General features: G+C 41.9%; 1 protein-coding gene across 1 annotated transcript in view; it reads left to right on the top strand.

The window, feature by feature from the left end:
* The window catches only part of LOC143099149 (uncharacterized), a 29,328-nt gene extending 12,027 nt beyond the window's left edge, over positions 1-17,301 (top strand). Inside the window, exons 9-11 of the mRNA XM_076262230.1 lie at positions 7,700-7,883; positions 8,960-9,073; positions 16,850-17,301. Of these exons, the coding sequence (XP_076118345.1) occupies positions 7,700-7,883; positions 8,960-9,073; positions 16,850-17,301 (750 nt within the window). The remainder of the gene's footprint in view (positions 1-7,699; positions 7,884-8,959; positions 9,074-16,849) is intronic.
* Positions 17,302-20,828: the final 3,527 nt, after the last annotated feature.

The following is a 20,828-nucleotide window of genomic DNA, read 5'->3' as shown; positions in this document are numbered from 1 at the left end:
AGGCAAACAGCTTATGTTTGCAAATATGAACACACGTCAGGTTTTCAGGTTTTGACAAACATTATTAACGTTATCCACATGACATAGGCTAATAAAATAGCGTTTTTTGACATCCTAACGTTAACGTTAATCAGCTAGGCTACTCTCAGCAGCATAGACAGGCGTTCATTTACATGTCGAAATAGCGATTTTTTTCTGACAACCATATTCAACTCAACTGTAAGGAATACTATTTTGCATGATGATCAGCTAGATATCCCGATGTGTTTCACAATTTTTAAATCTTTATTTGCGAAGATATACTTACATTTGCAAACTTCTTTTTCCGCACTGGCAGCCATCTTTCTTCAAAATGTTTGGAGTCAATCGGTTACCAAGGTGTTCGCAAGGTATCCTGGGAAATGTAATCTTTCCCTTCAGCCGTAGTCTGCCTCTGATCGCACTCCGTGTGAAGTGGTAGTTTGAAGGGTTGAACAACACTTCTACTTCGTTCTAAAAGAATTGGGATACCCTACCCCTTCACATGAACGCGCAAACGAAGGGAAAGGGCGAAGTGCTAGGGTGAAGTGGTAGTATTGGGACTGGCCCATAGGCTCTGCAAGAGGAGAAGAACTACCAGAATGTTCTGCAGGTGGTGGAAGCAGACAGAAAGAAAACACCAAACCTGAGGAAGAGGAAGGGAAACATGTAAAGAGTGTGTGTTCTTTGTAGCGGTTCGGAGTTGTAACCGGAGGGTTGCCGGTTCAAACCCCGACCAGTAGGCACGGCTGAAGTGCCCTTGAGCAAGACACCTAACCCCTCACTGCTCCCCGAGCGCCGCTGTTGCAGGCAGCTCACTGCGCCGGGATTAGTATTGCCATCTTCCTTGACGGATCCTCGGAAACAGGAGAACCCGCACGTTTACCAGAGAAAAAACGACAACGGGCTTCCCATGTGTGCGTAGGCATAATTAAACAATTCATGCACTACTGGGGGGCGTCCCTTGCCAAGAAAGCATGTTGGTGGCCCAAACACAACACACGCTTATCAGGCCATCCAAATGTGCATGATCAGTTAGTGCCACAGCTACTATCTCTCACCAATTCCAAAAGCTTGTAAGGAGATCACCTCCTGTGGTTGCGTCAAGGGATGTCTAAGCCAGCGCTACAGTTGCAGGAAAAGTTGCATGTTATGCATGGAGTCATGCAGCTGCAGCAGCACCTGTCAGAACACTGCTGGAGAGGAGGAGGATGAGGATGATTAGGATAGCCTAAGTGTGTAGCCTACCTCTTCATACCAAGAAGTTTAAAGAATTGATTAGAACAGAATGGATTAATTACTAAATAAATAGGTAAATATGCATTATTAAATAAATAGTTAAAATACAGATAAATAGATAAATACAGATAAATAATATAAATATATAATTGAAATATGGTAATCAACCTTGCTTCTAAACATGTTTCAAGTAAATTCTTCAGAAAGCCATCAACCTGTTTCATGGTCCTCTTTTTTCATGAATTATTCATTATCCGAGACAACAATTTTAACCATGTACATTAATTTCAAGCATTTTCTCTAGTCTTGATCTTAAATCTGAGCATGACATTGAATTCCCTATATGTGAAAACCTATAAAAGCACATTACATTCAGGTTTTTACCTTGTACAGTCTAAAAGATAAGTGATTAATTCGATTTTGACCTGGCGGCGGTGGCCATATTGGATTTCTCCATTTTGAGGCATTATGGGACATTTTTGAGCCTGGCATACAGAAGATTTGAATTCAGCACCCTTCAAAACACCTAAAAATGTTGTATGCCAAAAATTAACATGATTTGCCTTCGGGACTTTAAATAAGCACATTTTCCAAAATCCTGCCTAGTCTATAGTGTGTGCTTCACCTCACTGTGTGTTCACTGTGTGCTGAGTGTGTTTCACTAATTCACGGATTGGGATAAATGCAGAGACCAAATTTCCCTCACAGGATCAAAAGAGTATATATACTTATTCTTATTAATATGAAAAAATATAAGACCATGACTGGACTACCTTCACATCTGCTTTTTATAGATATTGGGACAAAGAAATGCTAAAAATAGGGGGAAAATGCAATATTTTAGAAACCAATGAAGCTAGAGACATCAGACTGGTACCAAAAGATGCGCAATAGCCACATTTATATTCAACTTTCATTGACACTGTAGGCCTAAATGCATTATTTTGGAAGTTATTTACGAAAAAACTGATTTTTCCAGAGCGGGAATATAGGCTCTGCTAAGAAGCAACTTTAGAGGCTTGGTGGACCCCTTAGATACTATTCAATCCAGCTAATATTCTACACATTTTCTTTTCATTAGTATTGTCACATTTTAAAATTGGGTACAAGTTGAATTTCCAAAATTGGGGCAAATGATGCACCTAATGGGCATGACAGGAGTTAGTTCTCCACAATTGGCAATGTGGTAGATAGTGTAGAGCAGGGACGCCGCTAGCCCCCCCCCCCCCAAAAAAAAAAAAAAAAAAAGATACCCGACCTTATTTACAAAATTTGCGCTTTTGGTAAATGTAGGCTACATGTAGGCCTCTCCTTATTGAGCCTCAGAAAAACATTTACATAAACTGGATCAGAAAGCCCCTCTTAGTCACGTCAACCTACCCATGTCATCCCTTATGAAATAGCCTACCGCATGAAGCGTCTAACTTTTATAACACTGGCTGTAGGCTACGTGGGCTATAGGGGTGTTTCAAGCTTTTATAAAAGTTCTGGGATGAGGGAGATTTCTCCCCCGAGAATTTTTTTTAATTTTGGTTGCTAAACACACTATTTTAACAGAGTTTGGGAAGGACAGAAATACCGTTACAGAGCAAGCGACTCTGGCTCAAATTAGGTGAACATACCTTATGCGCATTATAACTTCACTGCCCATCCCGCGAAAAAGGGAAAGAAAAGAAAAAATTTTGCGATTTGTGATAGAGAAAAACACAGTTAAGGTAACCTACTAACAATAACGATTTGCTCACAACACTCTAAATACATTGCACTGCTGTTTTGGTTGTCCCAAACTTTTAGATGATAGGCCTATGCACAGTCAAGGACTTTTTAACACCCGCACCAACCAGACTCGTCATGACGTGCCTTAGCCCCAAAAAGGTTGAGAACCTCTGTTCTACGCATTAACTGAATCCCTGTTCCAAACAGTGCTTTATTTTTTTTTAAATAAGCCTACAGAGGAAAGCAAACAATTCAACATTTTAAACATGTGTAGGCCTACACCGTAACCGTGACCGAGGACAATCTCTCACTGCTGTCAGTGTCAGCATCACTGCTAAGAACAGTAGCTACGTCTTTTAACATTACGGTTAAACGCCTGAAAAATATTAAGCTGCTGCTGTTTTTTTCTTTAATGACTGAATGATTTAGGCTATATCCTATGAATTAATGAAACTTTGTGTTTTTAAGCGCCAGAATTGACCCATCCAAAGCCACGCCCGAAAACCGCCACAGGCCAATCGTTATCATGACAATGCTACGTTTTCATATTTTATAGTCTATGATTTCCATGCACATCGTATTCCGGTTTTATTCGGAATAATGCCAATATTCAGATTGCACATGATTACTTTTACATTAATACACAGGATTAGATGTTAAAATCCCTTGTGCCAAAATCCAAGGTAAAAACACATTCAGAAGCCCCTGCTCAAGTTTAACTTTAAAAAGCACACTACCCACAAATCCGCCAACAAATGGTCACAAGCACAATACAAATGGCCCATCCAACAGCAGTAGCCTATACAGTATGCGGCATTTCATTGGGGTTATCAAGTGGGCACCCTCATTCACCGATGTTTCGTTAAGTTAGGCCCACGACACCTCATGAAGGCTTAACAGTGAAACCAGCGTCCTGGAGACACTCCCCTCCATGCTGCCACCATATTATCACATTGAAATATTCAATACCCAAAATACTCTTAACCAGCCCAGGCATGGTCAAGGTTGGCTAGGTTGGTCCGTCCCGTTGATGTGGACTGAACCATAACCATAAAAACCTTGGCCAACCAACCATCACCCTAGGCACAGCCCATCACAAACACAAAACAAATTAGCCAGTTAGCTTAGCCCATTAGCTTAGGTCCCATCCCAAACACAAAACAAAATAGCCAGTTAGCTTACGCCCCATGATGCCACCATATTACCACAACAAACATCCAAATACCCTTAACCAACCTAGGTATGGTCTAAGTTGGCTAGGTTGGTCCGTCCCGTTGATGTGGACTGAACCATAACCATAAAACCTTGGCCAACCAACCATCAACCTAGGCACAGCCCATCACAAACACAAAACAAATTAGCCAGTTAGTTTAGCCCGTTAGCTTAGGCCCCATCCCAAACACAAAACAAATTAGCCAGTTAGCTTATGCCCCATGCTGCCAAAAACCTGTTTCGTTAAGTTAAAGGTTAAACAGTTAGCTTACCTTAGCTTGCGCCCCAGGAAGGGTAACTTCTCCTTACCCACAACCAAGACAAATGAGCCAGTTAGCTTACCTTAGCTTGCGCCCCAGGAAGGGTAACTTCTCCTTACCCACAACCATTCGCTTGCCCGTTCTGCTGCTAAAGACATGTTACTAACCACCTGCCTTAGACTTTGACCACAAATGCCCAATTCAGACAGCAAGCCAATAGCAGATCTGGCCACAAACCCACGTGCACCGATTTCAATAGGTCTTAATCGTGCACTACAAGCTCGCTTAGCTGCCTCCTCTGCTATTTCAGTGTATTTAGCTCTCTTCAGCTCATTGGCCACTTCCACTCTGTCTTCCCAAGGAACAGTGAGTTCAATGAAGTAAACTATCTTCTCTGAATCCGACCATAAAATTACGTCGGGTCGTAGCTTAGTACTCACTATATGTGGAGGTACCGCCATCTGCTGGCCAAGATTAACCTTCATTTCCCAGCCCGCCCCATTTTTCAACTGGCCGGTTTTACACCTGGCCTTCGCGGAACAAGGTTTATCCCCCTGACGTACAAAGTTAATTTGCCTTACCCCTTTACTAGCTGCTAATGAATTGACTTCTCTCCTTTTATCCTCTATTGCCGCTGCCACACATTTCAATACCTGGTTATGATGCCACGTATACCGCCCCTGGGTGAGACTTACCTTGCATCCTGATAGGATATGGTGGAGACTGCCCACACACGAGCAAAGTATGCATTTATCATCCTCACCAAACCATTGACTTAAATTATTGGGAGATGGGAGCACATCATATGTAGCACCTAACATAAATCTGATCTTACCAGCTTCCATGCCCCATAGATCTTTCCATTTAATCCGTCTTTTTTCCACCCCTTCCCAGTTCACCCACTGCCCTTGTTTTGCCTGCGACACTGCCTTAGTACATCTTACAGCCTCCTCCTGTCTATGCATTTCCTCCACTACCATTTTCCTCTTTTCTCCTGCAGAAGCCTTACTCCACAAGGGTTTACTTGCACCCACCCCTAGACCCCGCCGCCCGTGCTGCACATGGCCCATTATATCCCTATGCTTCAATGCCGATTGAGCTTGCTTAACTGCCTGCTCTGGGTCCCACTTCCTCCCTGCATTAACTGTGGGTGCAACTTTCCTCACCACTGGGTCCTTGGACTGAGTTAGAGTCAATTCCAATCTAGCCTTAGCACACTTAAATTCCTCTGTCAGACTAGATATTGGCAACTCTATAATACCCTTCCCATACAAGGCTACACTGCTTAAGCAGCGTGGGACTCCGAGCCATTTTCTGACAAAGGAGTTGATCATTTTTTCCAACCTCTCTACCTTTGACAGAGGAACTTCATAAACTGTCAATGGCCACATTAGCCGAGGCAACAAACCAAACTGCAAAGTCAATAACTATAGGCTAGTTATCACAAGTTTTTTTTTATTGTTGTAGGCTAATATTGAATGATTTCACAAATAAAGCTGTGAAAAATGGTACGCACAGTGCGTACAGGATTACGCCTGCCGGCGCCACTAGTGTAGAGATACAAGCTGGGCTACATTTGAGGTATTTTCAGTACCCTCCAGAATTATTAGTACCTTTGGTAATATTGACTAAAAACAGGCATAAAAAATAATCTTTTGATGATTCATTGTACTCTCACAACGAAAACAACAAGGAAAAATCCACCCTTGAAGGGAAGAAAACTTATTCTGAGAAAAAATAAATAAATACTTTTAACGAAAACACGTTGCTCACATTTATTGGCACCCCTAGAAAATCATACATACAAAACCTAACAGAAGCATTTCCCTATCTAATTTTAACTTTGTTAAATTAATCAGAGTGTCTGTGAACTTTCAGAGGTAGTTCATTACTTTGTTTTTCACTAAGGTATGAAAATAAAGGGACACAGAGGCTAAATCCTCTTCTCATTTTTCAACATCAGAAAGACAAGAGAATACACTAAATTTAAATAAAAAGAAAGTGTGTTGACATTTGTAAGTCAGTGAATGTCTATAAAAACGAGGTACTTTGTTGAAAATGCCTATATTTACAGTTCTAATCAACTGGAATCAAGTAGGTTCTAATCAACTGGAAATGTAACAAACATGCTTGGACAAAGACCCATGGTTATCTCGCCCCCACCTACAGTATGGAGGATGGTAAGATAGGCAAAAAATTCCATAAGGACCACTATTGGAGAGTTACAGACAAAGGTGTCATCTTGGGGTCACCAAGTCCCCCAAACAATCTTCAAAAGTGACCTCACTGCTAATAGCTTATTTAGAGGGCATGCTAGGTAAACGCCTGTCCAGTCATTTTATTACCAATGTAAACGGCAGGAGTTACCGAATGGTACAGTGACTTAGTCTGGAAGTGTGGTCTATTGTCAGATGACATGAAAACTGCGCTCTTTGGCTAGGTACACTTTAGGTGTGTTTGGCGTACATAGAAGAATGACTTTACTGAAAAGAACCACATACTTAATGAGAATTATGGTGGAGAGGCTGTGCTATTGTGGGGCTGTTTTTATTCCCAAAGGCCTTGGGAATATAATTAAGGTGCCTGGTATCACAAACAACATGAAAAACCTTTTTTAAAGGAAATCTGTCAATCTCTGCCAAGATACTAAACGTTGGTCATGATTGGATTATATATCAGGTCAATGAACCACAACAAACGTCCAGATCAAAACAAATATGGTTTACTGAACGCAAAATCAAGCTTCGGCCATTGCCATCTCAGTCCCCTGATTTAAACTCCACAGAAAAACAGTGGGGTGAGTCAAAGAGGAGAATGCACAAGTGTGGACCTAGGAATCTGGGCGACCAGACAGTAAAGACCAACAGTCTTAAATCTCTTGCTTTGTATTCTCCAACTCTATGGGGTGTCATAGGTGAATATTACAAGCTGTTTTATTGGAAAAGGGAGGCTTAAGAAGGTATTATAAGCAGGGGTGCCAATAATTGTGAGCAATGTGTTTTTGTTAAAAATATTTATTTCTTTATGATATTTTCCTTTTTCCAACAGATTATTTTTTATACCAGATTTTAGCATGGGGTGCCAATAATTCTGGAGGGTACTGTATGTAAGATGAATACGGTACATGTCTTTGAAGTATTTATTTAGGATGAGTTCTTAAGGGCCAGTTATCAGACAACCTAATGCTAACAGTAAGGCGCTGCATTTAACCAACTGGCTCAAGTTACCTCTTTTTCTCCTTCTGTGTGTGTTAGGAAGAGGAAGATGAATCACACTTGGCTCCAGTGTTCAGCTCTGAAGCTGCCTCATCCACCCTGTCCCTTGCAGACCCCCTGCATCTGGTCCAGTTAAGCAGGGTGTCCGTGAAGTTGGTGGACTGCTGCAGGACAGGACAGCATGGGACAGAGAAGAACAGAGATGGAGAACAGCAGAAGAGGCGTAAGATAATTCAAAAAAGAAACATTTCACTTCATTGTTAGTCTATGTCAAAAGTGGTGGTTCACTTTGTGCGAATTATGCTCTTTTCTGAAAATAGAATAAGCCTACAATCAAGTAATTTTACACCACAACCTACCACTCATACAAATGTAGTTCAAAACGAAGGCTAAGTTTCTGCCAGTGACTGCCATAGAAGGCCATTTCCCTTGTCAGGCCAGCTATCGCTAGGAAAGGTGGCTGACAATTTGAGTCTGAAGCTAATTATTACTTAGCTGCTAACACTACCGCCACCACTGCACACAACTGCGAATCTAGAAACATACCTGACGTCCTACTAAATCCTCGGTTATCGCTTAATCAAGTTATGAACTTACTCGACGTAATACCAATCTTATCAAACTAGCTAGAGTTAAACTTAACGTCCTCTCTATACGTAGCAGCTATGAGTTTGTTGCTAATCGATGACAGGTAAAGCCAGCTTGGTTGCTTACTTGATTAACTAGCCAAGTCGTTAAAAACAGACTTCACACAATCCATTTGAATAAAAAACACAAGTTAATTGTAACTTACTTTGGGTGTGGTAGGAAAATGTCCATTTCGTCATAGTTTGTTGGATGAAGCAGACGCCAAGAATGTAAACTTTCTTGAAAAGAATTGAGATATGCTTGAAAGCAGTGTGGTCGAAAGCGATTAGTCATAGGATGTGTAGTTTAGGGAGCGCCAGATTGTATGCTTAGAAGCTGACGTTGCAGGTGGACCCACACCTGATTACTTTACGACCCTTCTAAATGAGCCCCCTTTGTGATGTCATAGACATCCCCCATTTCTCAAAAAGTATAAACTTACATATGTAAGTACAGACGTGTACACACATTTGGTTCCATTTCCATTCCATTTATGAATTATTTATTCAATTTTCCATTCCATTTATGACAGACGTTTATTAAAACATGACTAGTACTAGACATGATCTTCAGATATATATCCGGACATCGGACCAGCATGAGAAAAGGAAACCATGAAAACCCTGGTATGGATCTATTTCATGGCCTATTTCATGTGTTGTGTTTTCCCAGTGAAACGGACAGGACTATGCACCTCATCCTCCATGGCCCCTTCAGAGAGTCCCACGTCCAGCTTGACCCTGCAAAAAGAGCCGAAGGAGTCTGGAAGATTGTCCCGCCCTCTAAGTAAACACAGCTCCCAGCTCAAGTTGTGTAATTACACTCACACAAGAGAGAAGCTACACTGCTGTAAACTGTGCGGCAAAAGTTTCAGTCGTGCGGGAAATCTCAGAGTTCACCAACGAATACATACTGGAGAGATGCCGTATAAATGCAGTCGGTGTGGCAAGAGTTTCAGTCAAGTAGGAAATCTCAAAGTTCACCAGCGAGTACACACCGGAGAGAGGCCGTATAAATGCACTCAGTGTGGCAAGAGTTTCAGTCGAGTAGGTAATCTCAAAGATCACCAACGAATGCATACTGGAGAGAGGCCGTATAAATGCACTCAGTGTGGCAAGAGTTTCAGTCGAGTAGGAAATCTCAAAGATCACCAACGAATGCATACTGGAGAGAGGCCGTATAAATGCACTCAGTGTGGCAAGAGTTTCAGTTTAGTAGGAAATCTCAAAGTTCACCAACGAATGCATACTGGAGAGAGGCCGTATAAATGCACTCAGTGTGGCAAGAGTTTTTTTCAAAAGGGAGAGCTCAAAAGACACCAACGAATGCATACCGGAGAGAGGCCGTATAAATGCACTCAGTGTGGCAAGAGTTTTATTGAAAAGGGAGCTCTCAATAAACACCAGCGAGTACACACCGGAGAATGCAGTCGGTGTGGCAAGAGTTTCAGTCAAGCGGGACATCTCAAAGTTCACCAACGAATACATACTGGAGAACATCAGCGAATTCACATAGGAGAGAGGACGCACCAATGCACTCATTGTTAGTTGAGTTATGCCTCAGGCCTATTAATTCTACTAGTTTGTTATTTGTCAATAAATCTTCATCAATACATGATATAAGCAGCCTTATATGTGAAAGGGGAATTGTATAATACTACTAATTAAGAAGACCTGGGGCCTCATGTACAAAGCTTGTGTACGCACAAAAATGTTGCGTACGCCATCTTTCACGCTCACGGTTGGCTGTATCAAGAGTAAATGAGCGTGAGAATGTGCGTTCCTCCCGGGTTTCTCCACGGCAATTACATCTGTGGCGTACGCACATTTCCGATGTGTATCGTCAGTTGGCGACACTTAGAGGCAATGCAGCGCAACAACATTAGTTGATCACGACTAGGCCTTTATTTGCATAGCATATTGTGAAATGTGGGCTATTAAAAATGACAACATTTCAGACCAGAACTGTCACATTTTGCTCCCATAGTAACGAATTACATTGCTCTATCTTGCTAGTAATCAAGAATCTTTGCCCTCGTCTGACTCTGCTTTTTCTGACAGCCGTTTTCCTGAGACCTTAGGCCTACTCATTTTTATCTGATGTCTGCAACCTGACTCTGATAACTGTTTATCTGAGACCTTTTAGTCTGACTCCGCTTTTCCTGAGACCTGACTCCTTTTCATCTGATGTCTGAAACCTGACTCTGATAACTTTTCATCTGAGAACTTTTCGTCTGACTCTGCTTTTCCCGAGACCTGACTCCTTTTCATCTGATGTCTGAGACATGAGTCTGAAGCTGAGAATGTCTTAAAATGTACACCGTACAGGGGTCATTCACAGAACTAGAGAGTGTCCACAAGCCTCACACCTGCAGGGTTCATTCACAGTACTAGGGAGTGTCTACAAACCTCAATTCTGAACAGGTCGAGTCAAGTCAACTTTATTTATATAGCGCCTTACATACACTGAGGTCATTCAATGTGCTTTACATAAACAAAAGCAAACAGTAATAGCTGATAAAAGCATAGAAGGGCAATAATCAAAGAATAGCTTAAGAAGTAAAGAATAATAATAAAGATAATAAAAAGAAAAAAGAAAATGCACAAGGTAAAATCATTTAAAAATAAAGAATAATTAATAAGCAAAAAAACAAAAGCAAAAGTAGTACAAAAGTAATAAAAAGACAAGGTAGAATAATTTCCAAGGCAGATTCAGAATTTGTAACTCAGTGCAGTTAGCATAAAGCATCTGAGAACAGTTTGGTCTTACCGGTAAGTTATAAAAGAAGATTTAAGGTTTAAGGTAAGATTTAAAACTGGCTACAGTTGGGGCCTTTTTGATGTAATCCAGGTCATTCAGAGTACTAGACTGTCCACAAAATTCTTGTTATGGTAGCTGTGCTGCCTATTTAGTTCAATCTACAAACTAAGCAACAAAGTCAATTTATAAACATTGGTAACATTTTGTTCCTAAAGCCAAAAAAATTATTTAATGTGATGTTGTGTCTTCATTTACATTAACATGTTCTCATAAACATCAACAACTTCTTACAAATAATATAGGTGTTGCATTTAAACATATTGATAATGTAACAAGAAAAGATATATGAAATTATACTTCCACTCCATAAGCTAAATATATTATGGCATCACCTTCACTTTGTTTGCTCATGGTTGATGTCATATTGCTTCACATTCTCATCTTTAGACTGCTGTAGATCACAGAGGGCTCCCCCTCTGGTGGGTCAAGTGAACTACGGGACAACAGAGATGAGCACAGCCATAAGACAAAAGTAGCAGTGAGGTGACACCACTGATCTATAAAGAACACTGGATAGCGCAACTACGTCACAAACCTGAAGCCTCCGTGAAATCGGCGCGGCGGCCATATTGGGACCACTTGCGAGTCCGAACTACGCTGCTCCGTTCTGAAACCTCACCAAAATGATCTAGCCTAGGCTACTGTGTGCTGCACCCACGGAGAAAATCACTGTAGGCTTTTAATGTTGTCAATGTAGCCTGTCTGGAAGAAGTTTAGTGGGCGTGATAATAATATGAATAATGCTTTAATCATGTATATAAAACAGACAGAGGTCTCCATTCAAAGAGACCAGTATCCTATTTATTATGACCGCCGCGCAGCGAAGCGGCGGTCATATAGGTTTAGTCAGATTTTGTTTTTTTTTCTTTTTTTTTCTTTCTTTTTTTCTTTTTCGCATGCCCAAATTTCCGTCAATGAGTCCCGGGACACTGAAAGACCATGGTACACGAAACTTGGTGGGCATGTAACCCCACATGGATAGCATGGAACGTGGAATCGTTTTTCGTTTTGATCTGTAGCCCCCCCGCTGGACTGGACCCCCCGAAAGGAGGGTAGGGCAGACACAGTTTTCTGTGAATATCTCGAGAACCGTAGGGTTTAGGAGGACCATTTTTTTTTGTATGTTGATCTCAAGGGGCCATGTCAACCCATTCCATAACCACTCATTTCATGTATAGCGCCACCTAGTTAAACACAAAAAAGTAAAAATGAGGTGTTGTAATTGAAGGTATCTGTGACCTAACATAGTCAAAACTGCACAAAATTGGAAGTGTATGATCATTATGACACCCTCTGTATGCACGCCAAATTTTGTGGAATTCCGTTCATGGGGGGCCACACAATAAATTAATTTATGTTACTATACACCAACTGGCCTGTAGGTGGCCGGAGACAGTTTTCTGTGAATATCTCGAGAACCATAGGGCCTACGAGGTCCACCTTTTTTATGTATGTTGGTCTTAAGGGGGCATGTCAACCCATCCCATTACCACTTATTTCATGTATAGCGCCACCTAGTTAAAAATTAAAAAGCAAAAAATTAGGTGTTTTCATCACAATATCTCTGGCTGACAAGGTCAAAACTGCACGAAATTAAAAGTGTAGGATCATTATGACACCCTCCGAATGCATGCCAAGTTTTGTGTACTTTCGTTCATGGGGGGCCTTACAATAAAATAATTTAGTGACGTACACCAACAATGATTCCCGGGACACTGAAAGACCGGGGTACACAAAACTTGGTGGGCATGTAACCCCACATGGAGAGCATGGAACCGTCGTTTTTCGTTTTGATCTGTAGCCCCCCCGCTGGACTGGACCCCCGAAAGGAGGGTAGGGCAGACACAGTTCTCTGTGAATATCTTGAGAACTGTAGGGACTAAGATGACCATTTTTTTCCGTATGTTTGCCTCCAGGGGTCAGGTTAACCCATTTCATGTACACACATGTGCACAAACAGATACACACACACACACACATACATTCACAGTAATCATACGTATGACACATACTCACACAGTAGATATATGTACGCGTGCACAGGCACATACGCAGGCACACACACAAGCGCACACGCACACACACACACACACACACACACACACACACACACACATAACATAAACATGAACATGCACACAATTCAAGAATTTCTCAGAATTATGAACAGGCAAGGTGGAGGTGGGGTTGTATAAAATGAATTTTACATGTGAAATCTATGAACTAATCATGTTTTGGTACTTGTTGTCTAGCAGATATCAGTGAGAATTGAGTACGTGTGGATAATGCAATTTAGTGAGACAGTTAGAATCATATAGGCCTTTCAGCGTGATTTATTTTTGTGGAAAAAATGTGCTGGACTGGGCGGCGGTCATATTTTGTACCGCTCTGCGGTACATCTAGTTTCTATAGGTTTTTTCACTATTTTTTTTTTATTTGTGCGATCGACCTAGCATGGAGGGGGGAGACAAACAATGTTAATAGGCCCATATCTATATTTCAGTATGCAATAGCTCTTACAAATACAAATAGTTTTGTCATATCATAGGCTAGCCTACATTGGGGATTTGAACTATTTGTTCAACTTCTTCCGGACGTTAGTCCCGTCGCTTTTCTGCCTGCATTCTTTCCCCGGGTGATATAGCCTTATTTTGCTGTATGATTTCGTAATCAATTTTATCAAATTGAAAACATGATTGTCATTGATTGCAGTGTCCATCATAGCCTATGATTAGGCCTATTCAGATCAGAGAAGATGCGTGCAAGGCCAGCTCTGGCAAGCAGCACGTTGCTTGTTACAGATGGCTGATAACGATTTATTTAAAAAAATGTATCAAAAGTTCCCCATCCCCAGTGGGGAATAGGCTAGCCTAGGCTACGTTAGCCTATCTGCAAGTATCAAGACGTGAGATCAAGAGATGTTCTCGGTAGGCTAAACTAGGGGGAAATGTCTGTTAACAAATCTGGTAGCTAGAAAAAAAGAACATTAACGGAGGATAGAAAATACAAAAAAGGAGGCAGAGAACGGTTCTTGGCTTAATGTTTGGGCAGCAGACGAGTTTGAGGATAGCATAAAGTTTTAAGGTAGGAGAATGAGGACGTTAATAACCTGTGCCCGCTGTGGCATATGGTCGCTTGCAATTGTACTGTAGGACTGATCTATAGGCCTAATATTATTTGATAATTAATTAATTAATTAATATTAATTGATATGAATTGTTGTTTCTCCTGGTAGGCTGTGCTGCGTGCGTAGAGTGAATAGAGAACGGCCTTGTCATCACATCACATAGCCTATAAAGAACTGACTCCACATTTCACTTTTGATTTGAGGTTTGTTTATAAAGAGTCAAGACATAATTTAACAACTCACTGTTGAGAAAGAACGTTTCAATGGCAGCTGCATTCTCATAGTATAGACCCACGGTTGTCAAACTGGGGTACGCGTACCCCACATTAAAAACTTATTTTCTCCGCATTAACAAAATATTCGAGAGTGGATACATGGAGGGTAAAACGGCGTTTCTCAAACTGTGGGTCGCGGAGACATGCCAGGTGGGGCGCGAACTGACGTGAGTTTTTTTTTCTTTATTTTTTATCTGTAGCCTAGGCCCAGGTAGCACCTGATGCGCAATGGACGCACTGTGTTATTCATAGGGAAGCGCTTGTGTCAAGGCAGCTTAGTTAGTCCCGACCTGAATGAGATTTTGAACGAGGTTGTGAGAGTGGTGAATTTCATCAAGACCCGGCCCTTAAAAGCGTGTCTATTCTCCGCACTTTGAGAGGAGATGGGAGCTGACCAAAAGGCTGTAGGCTACTGTTTAACAGCGAGGCAAGGTGGCTTTCCCGAGGTAAAGTGCTGTCGCGTGTTTGAGCTCCGAGTCGCCTCTTCTTGGAGGAATTAGCGCATGTTTGAATCTGCAAGCACGTTCACTAATGAACATTTCTTGATGAAGCTGGCCTATCTTAGCGATATATTTGGAAAGCTCAATGAGTTAAATCTCCAGTTACAAGGCAAAGACAAGCACCTAGCCGATAAGATCACTGCATTCAACAAGACGAGTGTGTGTGAGAGCCTAGGTGCAGATCTATTTAAAATCATTATATTCAGCACATTTGTAGACTATTGATGAGATTTGTATCATATGTTTATGATCCTATTCACTATTCTCGACAAAATTGATCAAAATAAATATTAATAAAACAATTAAAAAAAAACTTGTTAACAATTGGTGGTGGGGGTACTCCGGAAGATCATAATGTCTCAGGGGGTACATGCCTATTAAAAGTTTGGGAACCACTGGTATAGACGGACACCTGCAGTTTTTATTAGTAGAGAACATATAGGCCTACTCTATTAGCCTACAAACAAATCGAGACAGCAGGAGAATATAAACTCTGCTACGTGCTCGACAATATATGTCTGTGCAAATGTTTGGGATGACTTGGTTAAGTTGGAAAGAAATGGGCAGATTCGAGCTATGGGATTAGGACTTCACGTCAAGTTAAAACTAAAGATAGGCCTACCGACTGTAGCCTAAGCGCCAATATCGAAAGTGGGTGATTATAACGGTGTTTTCACTATTTAAAAATGTAGCCTACCAATGGATAAGGTAATGTCGGGTAATATGCCACTCTGTCACACTGTAAGGGGAAAACACGAAGCCGTAACAGCATAGCCTATTAAGCACCAAATGTGAGACTGTAATGTTCATTTGTAACGTTCTGCAACCTACATTTAGATCGAGGCATAGGCTACTGACGTCGAGCAATATGCTGTTTCACCTTTCAACCTTAAAACAGCCCTCCGGAGTGAAATTTCCTTTGAATAGGCTACGTTAATTGTATTGAGATATTTTACACATTTTAGTATAGATGAATAATTTAAGTAAATGCCCATGATTTTTTTAAAGACTATATATTTAAAAATAATAGGTTTATATTTCCCCCCTAATATTTTCGAGTAATTAAGTTGCCTCACTTTTTTCATGCATTTCTACTGTAAGCCTATCATTTTCTACAGTGCAGTGGTCCCAATATGGCGGCGGTGTTCCAATTCCATTGGCTTCATTGTTGATGGGGCGGCAACAATGGGATAGTCTATCCAGTGTTCTTTATAGATCATTATCACCCGGAGAGAAGAAATACTCTTTTCTGATTGGCTGGCGGGTGGCCTTTAATTCTGAATAACAGGACACCGTTCCATATCAATGCTTATGAATGGTAACTATAACAACCATAGTAGGACGACGGTTGCAGCGCTCTAGAATCTTTTGGTTGCAGGCTTCCCAACAATGGAATCAACTGTAAACAAGCTAACTGTCCATGCTAAAGTTGTACAACAAGCTGAACTAGTGAGCTTCTTTTTAAACAGAACCGCGTGTTTACAGTGTTTACAGTGGCAACCGGGTGATAAGCGGGATAACGGCCTTCGAGGTGTGTCCAGTTATACGGAATTTATGGACTTGGGCGGGGGCAACTCCCCTCCGCTGCGCGTCGAGGAGTTTTTGCCCCTCGCCCTCGTCCATTAATTCCGTATAACAGGACACCTCGGCGGCCGTTATCCCTTAGGTGGGTGACACAGCAAGTTAGGGGTCAAGTGAAACAATGTTAACGCTTCCAGGTTGTGATGCCCTCGGTGGCATATTTCAGTGATGTCATCAACATGCTATTATAACGCTGTTTATAACCCGTGATTACTGGGTAACAGAATGATACCTTTTTTGTGCACCATCTGTCTTGAAGTGGACACTGGCGTACAGGACATCGTCCCCTTGACCTCCTGCAGTCTGTCTGTTGTCCTGGAGCTGGACACTGGCGTACAGGACATCGTCCCCTTGACCTCCTGCAGTCTGCCCGCTGTGCTTGGGTTGGACACTGGCGTACAGGACATCGTCCCCTTGACCTCCTGCAGTCTGCCCGCTGTGCTTGGGTTGGACACTGGCATACAGGACATCGTCCCCTTGACCTCCTGCAGTCTGCCTGTTGTGCTTGGGTTGGACACCGGCGTACAGGACATCGTCCCCTTGACCTCCTGCAGTCTGCCCGCTGTGCTTGGGATGGACACTGTCATGCTGAACGCCATCCTCTGTTCTTCCTGCTGCCTCGGCACTGGGGGGAGCAAGAGCTCCGCTCATCGTTCTGATTCTGCAGGGATGCAAACCTCAGTCATAGCAGTCACACGAGGATCAAGTTAGGAACCTTCAAATTCAGAAACGTCGTAGATTATGTTTCTGAATTGGAGAGCAATACAGATCTGATAATCAAGGTAAATTAGAGAAGCATTTTGTACACAGTGGGAAGAGGCATCTCACCTCTGTGCCTATTTTCTCTGTCCTACTGTTTCCCTTGTTTTATCTTCATTGTAAATCAAAAACACTTGATAAAGTCATGTTCTCCAGGAGAGTATATTTTATGACAGTCAACTGTTTTGGAATAGACTCACCCACATCCTCCCTCATGTGATCTCCTCACCTCAGCCAATAGAGGACACACAGTAGACCCACAACTCCACAGAATTGTTCATAATTGCCAAAAGGTCCTTCTTGGCAGCCACCAGAACAGTCATGCATTCATATGGTTGTAACTGACATTCGCTGCTAGTCAACAAGTCATGCCTATGACAAAACACATCAACTGTATTAACAAATCATATTACAGAGAGAGGACTACCAGTTCTGTAGTGTAATAATTTGCATGGGGTACAAACACTTCAACTAACCTCTTTTGGGTGATGTTTTTGCTCACCAGCTTAGAGGTGACTTTTTTCAGAGAATCAATGAAGTCCTGGCACTGTTCCTGGAGTGTACCATTCTCCATTCTCAGATCTGATAAAAAAAGCGTGGTAAACCAGGAATCTTTTCAAGCTCTTCAGGTAGTTCAATTGTGTTACCTCAGAAAGGTCACGCAGGTACTGTCGGAGCTTCTCTCTGTCATTGACAAACTTCAGGGATACCTGCTCAGGGTTGACATAGTAGAGATACCGAGAAACATTTTCAACCTGAAAATAAAAGCAACAATGTTAAATTACCTTCTAATCATGACCGTTGCTTCATCTTTTATTAACTTTCTAATGAATGTGCCTAATAAACACAGAGTGTGTATTGATGGTCCTCACCTCCTGTTTGTAATTTTCATTTAGGAGATCTATCCTTAGGTGTTCGGCAAAGTTTTTCAGCAGTGGATTTTCCAGTGGATGTTTGTTATAAAGCTCCTTCTTAAGCATGAGTTGCTTGGTCTTCTGGGAATAATTCACATCTCGGCCACTGCAATGTGGGATAAGACTTTTGTTATAATAGTGCATTATTATGATTTAATGTGAACCACACTGAAAAACACAAATCACAGATAAGTTGTGAAAACTGAGACTCTCACCATTGAAACAACTTTCCACTAATGTCAGATGCCACTTCGGCTGACTTTCCCCGGTCTCTGGTGGATGGTCCGGCCTCAGAATTAGTCTGCCTGGTGGATGGTCTAGCCACAGAATTAGTCTGCCTGGTGGATAGTCCGGCATCAGAATTAGCCTGCCTGGTGGATGGTCCGGCATCAGAATTAGTCTGCCTGGTGGATAGTCCGGCATCAGAATTAGCCTGCCTGGTGGATGGTCTGGCCACAGAATTAGTCTGCCTGGTGGATCGTCTAGCCTCAGGTGGGGGGACACCATTCTTAACCATGTCACGACGCTTCAGCTCCTCAATCAAGCTTAAGGAAAACAAGATATTTGAAAAAAAGGTAAATTAACTAAAGTATCAACCATCTAAACTCAAGGAAATAGTAAAAGGGGACTGTGATGGAAGAAGAGTTTTGAGTTTGGAAGCAAGGTATGAAGGCTTTTCACACACATACTCACACAGCAGAACAGAGCTATCAACCAACAATAGGAGGGTCATTAACCAAACAAAGCATGTGGCCTATTGGGGATTGGACATGCGCAGTGACATGAGCTCTGACTAAAGCAGTTACAATCAATAATCAATGACCTATTCACATAAGACTGAGAGAGGTGATAATGGAGCAATTCACTGAGATGCATTCCTACATGGCAATTAACTGAGATACATTCCTACATATATACACAAAGCATGTTTTAAGGCTTTCAAAAACAAGCTGAATGTGATAACTCTGACTAAACAAAAAGTAATGTAGAAGCCACCAACCTTTGGACTGGATCTTGAGTTTTCCTAACTTTCTGAAGGATGCAATAGTACCATACTCGATCCAGGACTTCAGCAGCGTCCAACTTGGCCTTTTCAACCACTGCCAAACGGTCTGCTTCAGTGCTCGTTCTCATGCAGGATCTGCACAGGTGGACGGGCAGGTTATCTTGGGTTTTACGACAAAATGGGCAGAACAGAGAGTGTCCCTTTGACACTTTTCTTGGAGCCATTTCTCAGGATTGAGTTAAGCAGAATCTTCAGGTGAAAGCCTAAGGAAGAAATGCTTCTCAGTGTAGCAATGAAAAGTGCTTTTCTGGCTTCAGGTGAAGGCCTAAGGAAGAAATGCTTCTCAGTGTAGCAATGAAAAGTGCTTTTCTGGCTTCAGGTGAAGGCCTAAGGAAGAAATGCTTCTCAGTGTAGCAATGAAAAGTGCTTTTTTGGCTTCAGGTGAAGGCCTAAGGAAGAAATGCTTCTCAGTGTAGCAATGAAAAGTGCTTTTTTGGCTTCAGGTGAAGGCCTAAGGAAGAAATGCTTCTCAGTGTAGCAATGAAAAGTGCTTTTTTGGCTTCAGGTGAAGACCTAAGGAAGAAATGAAAAATGCAAAAAGGAAAAATCGGTAGCAATGAAAATCTTCTGTAGCAATGTAGATCTCCTGCACAGTAAGATAATTCCCAAAGTGTCATGCTTCTATTTATGCTTCTGTTTACAGGTTAGCCCCACCCATTAGCACGTGTATGGTTCACCTGTCTGTTGAAGATGGGTGGAGCTACACACAGGTTGGCTCCATCCACAGGTTAGCCCATCTGCGGAGGGCATGCTTGAGGGACAGCACTGAAGATGCCATTGCTGAAGTGGATGAAAAGGCCAAGTTGGACGTTCGGGACGTCCTGAAGAATTGCAGAACTTTACCTTTTGGAGTCTTTGCTGAAATTATGGAATGGCTTCCACATTACATTTTGTTTAATCAGAGTTGTTCCAGTGTCCAGTGTTACCCACAGTATGGCATGTCACATGCTTTGTTTTGGTTAATGGCCCTCCAATTGTTCTGGTTGATAGCTCTGTGCTGCTGTGTGAGTGTGTATGAAAAGCCTTCATACAATTTTCTGTAGCCAGTGTGGCAAGAGTTTCTGTGAAGCGGGACATCTCAAAACTCACAAACATATTCATACAGGAGAGAGGCTGTATAAATACACTAGGTGTGGCAAGGGTTTCACTCTCGATGGAAATCTCAGAGTTCACCAAAGAATACATAGAGAGGCCATATACTGTAGATGCAATCAGTGTGGCAAGAGTTCCTCTCAAGAGGGAGATCTCAAAAGACACCAAATACATACAGTATATATATAATATACTCTTTTGATCCTGTGAGGGAAATTGGGTCTCTGCATTTATCCCAATCTGTGAATTAGTGAAACACAGTGAACACACAGTGAGGTGAAGCACACAATAATCCCAAAACAGTGAGCTGCCTGCTACTGCGGCGCTTGGGGAGCAATGAGGGGTTAGGTACCTCAAGGGCACTTCAGCCATTCCTACTGGTCAGGGTTCGAACCGGCAACTGGTTA

This window comes from Alosa pseudoharengus, unplaced genomic scaffold (genome assembly GCF_046254945.1).
Source record: "Alosa pseudoharengus isolate Yale_2024_CS ecotype anadromous, Long Island Sound unplaced genomic scaffold, YU_APseudo_1.1 YU_APseudo_1.1_scf_25, whole genome shotgun sequence".
Taxonomy (NCBI): domain Eukaryota; kingdom Metazoa; phylum Chordata; class Actinopteri; order Clupeiformes; family Clupeidae; genus Alosa; species Alosa pseudoharengus.
This window is presented reverse-complemented; position numbering and strand designations above follow the sequence as displayed.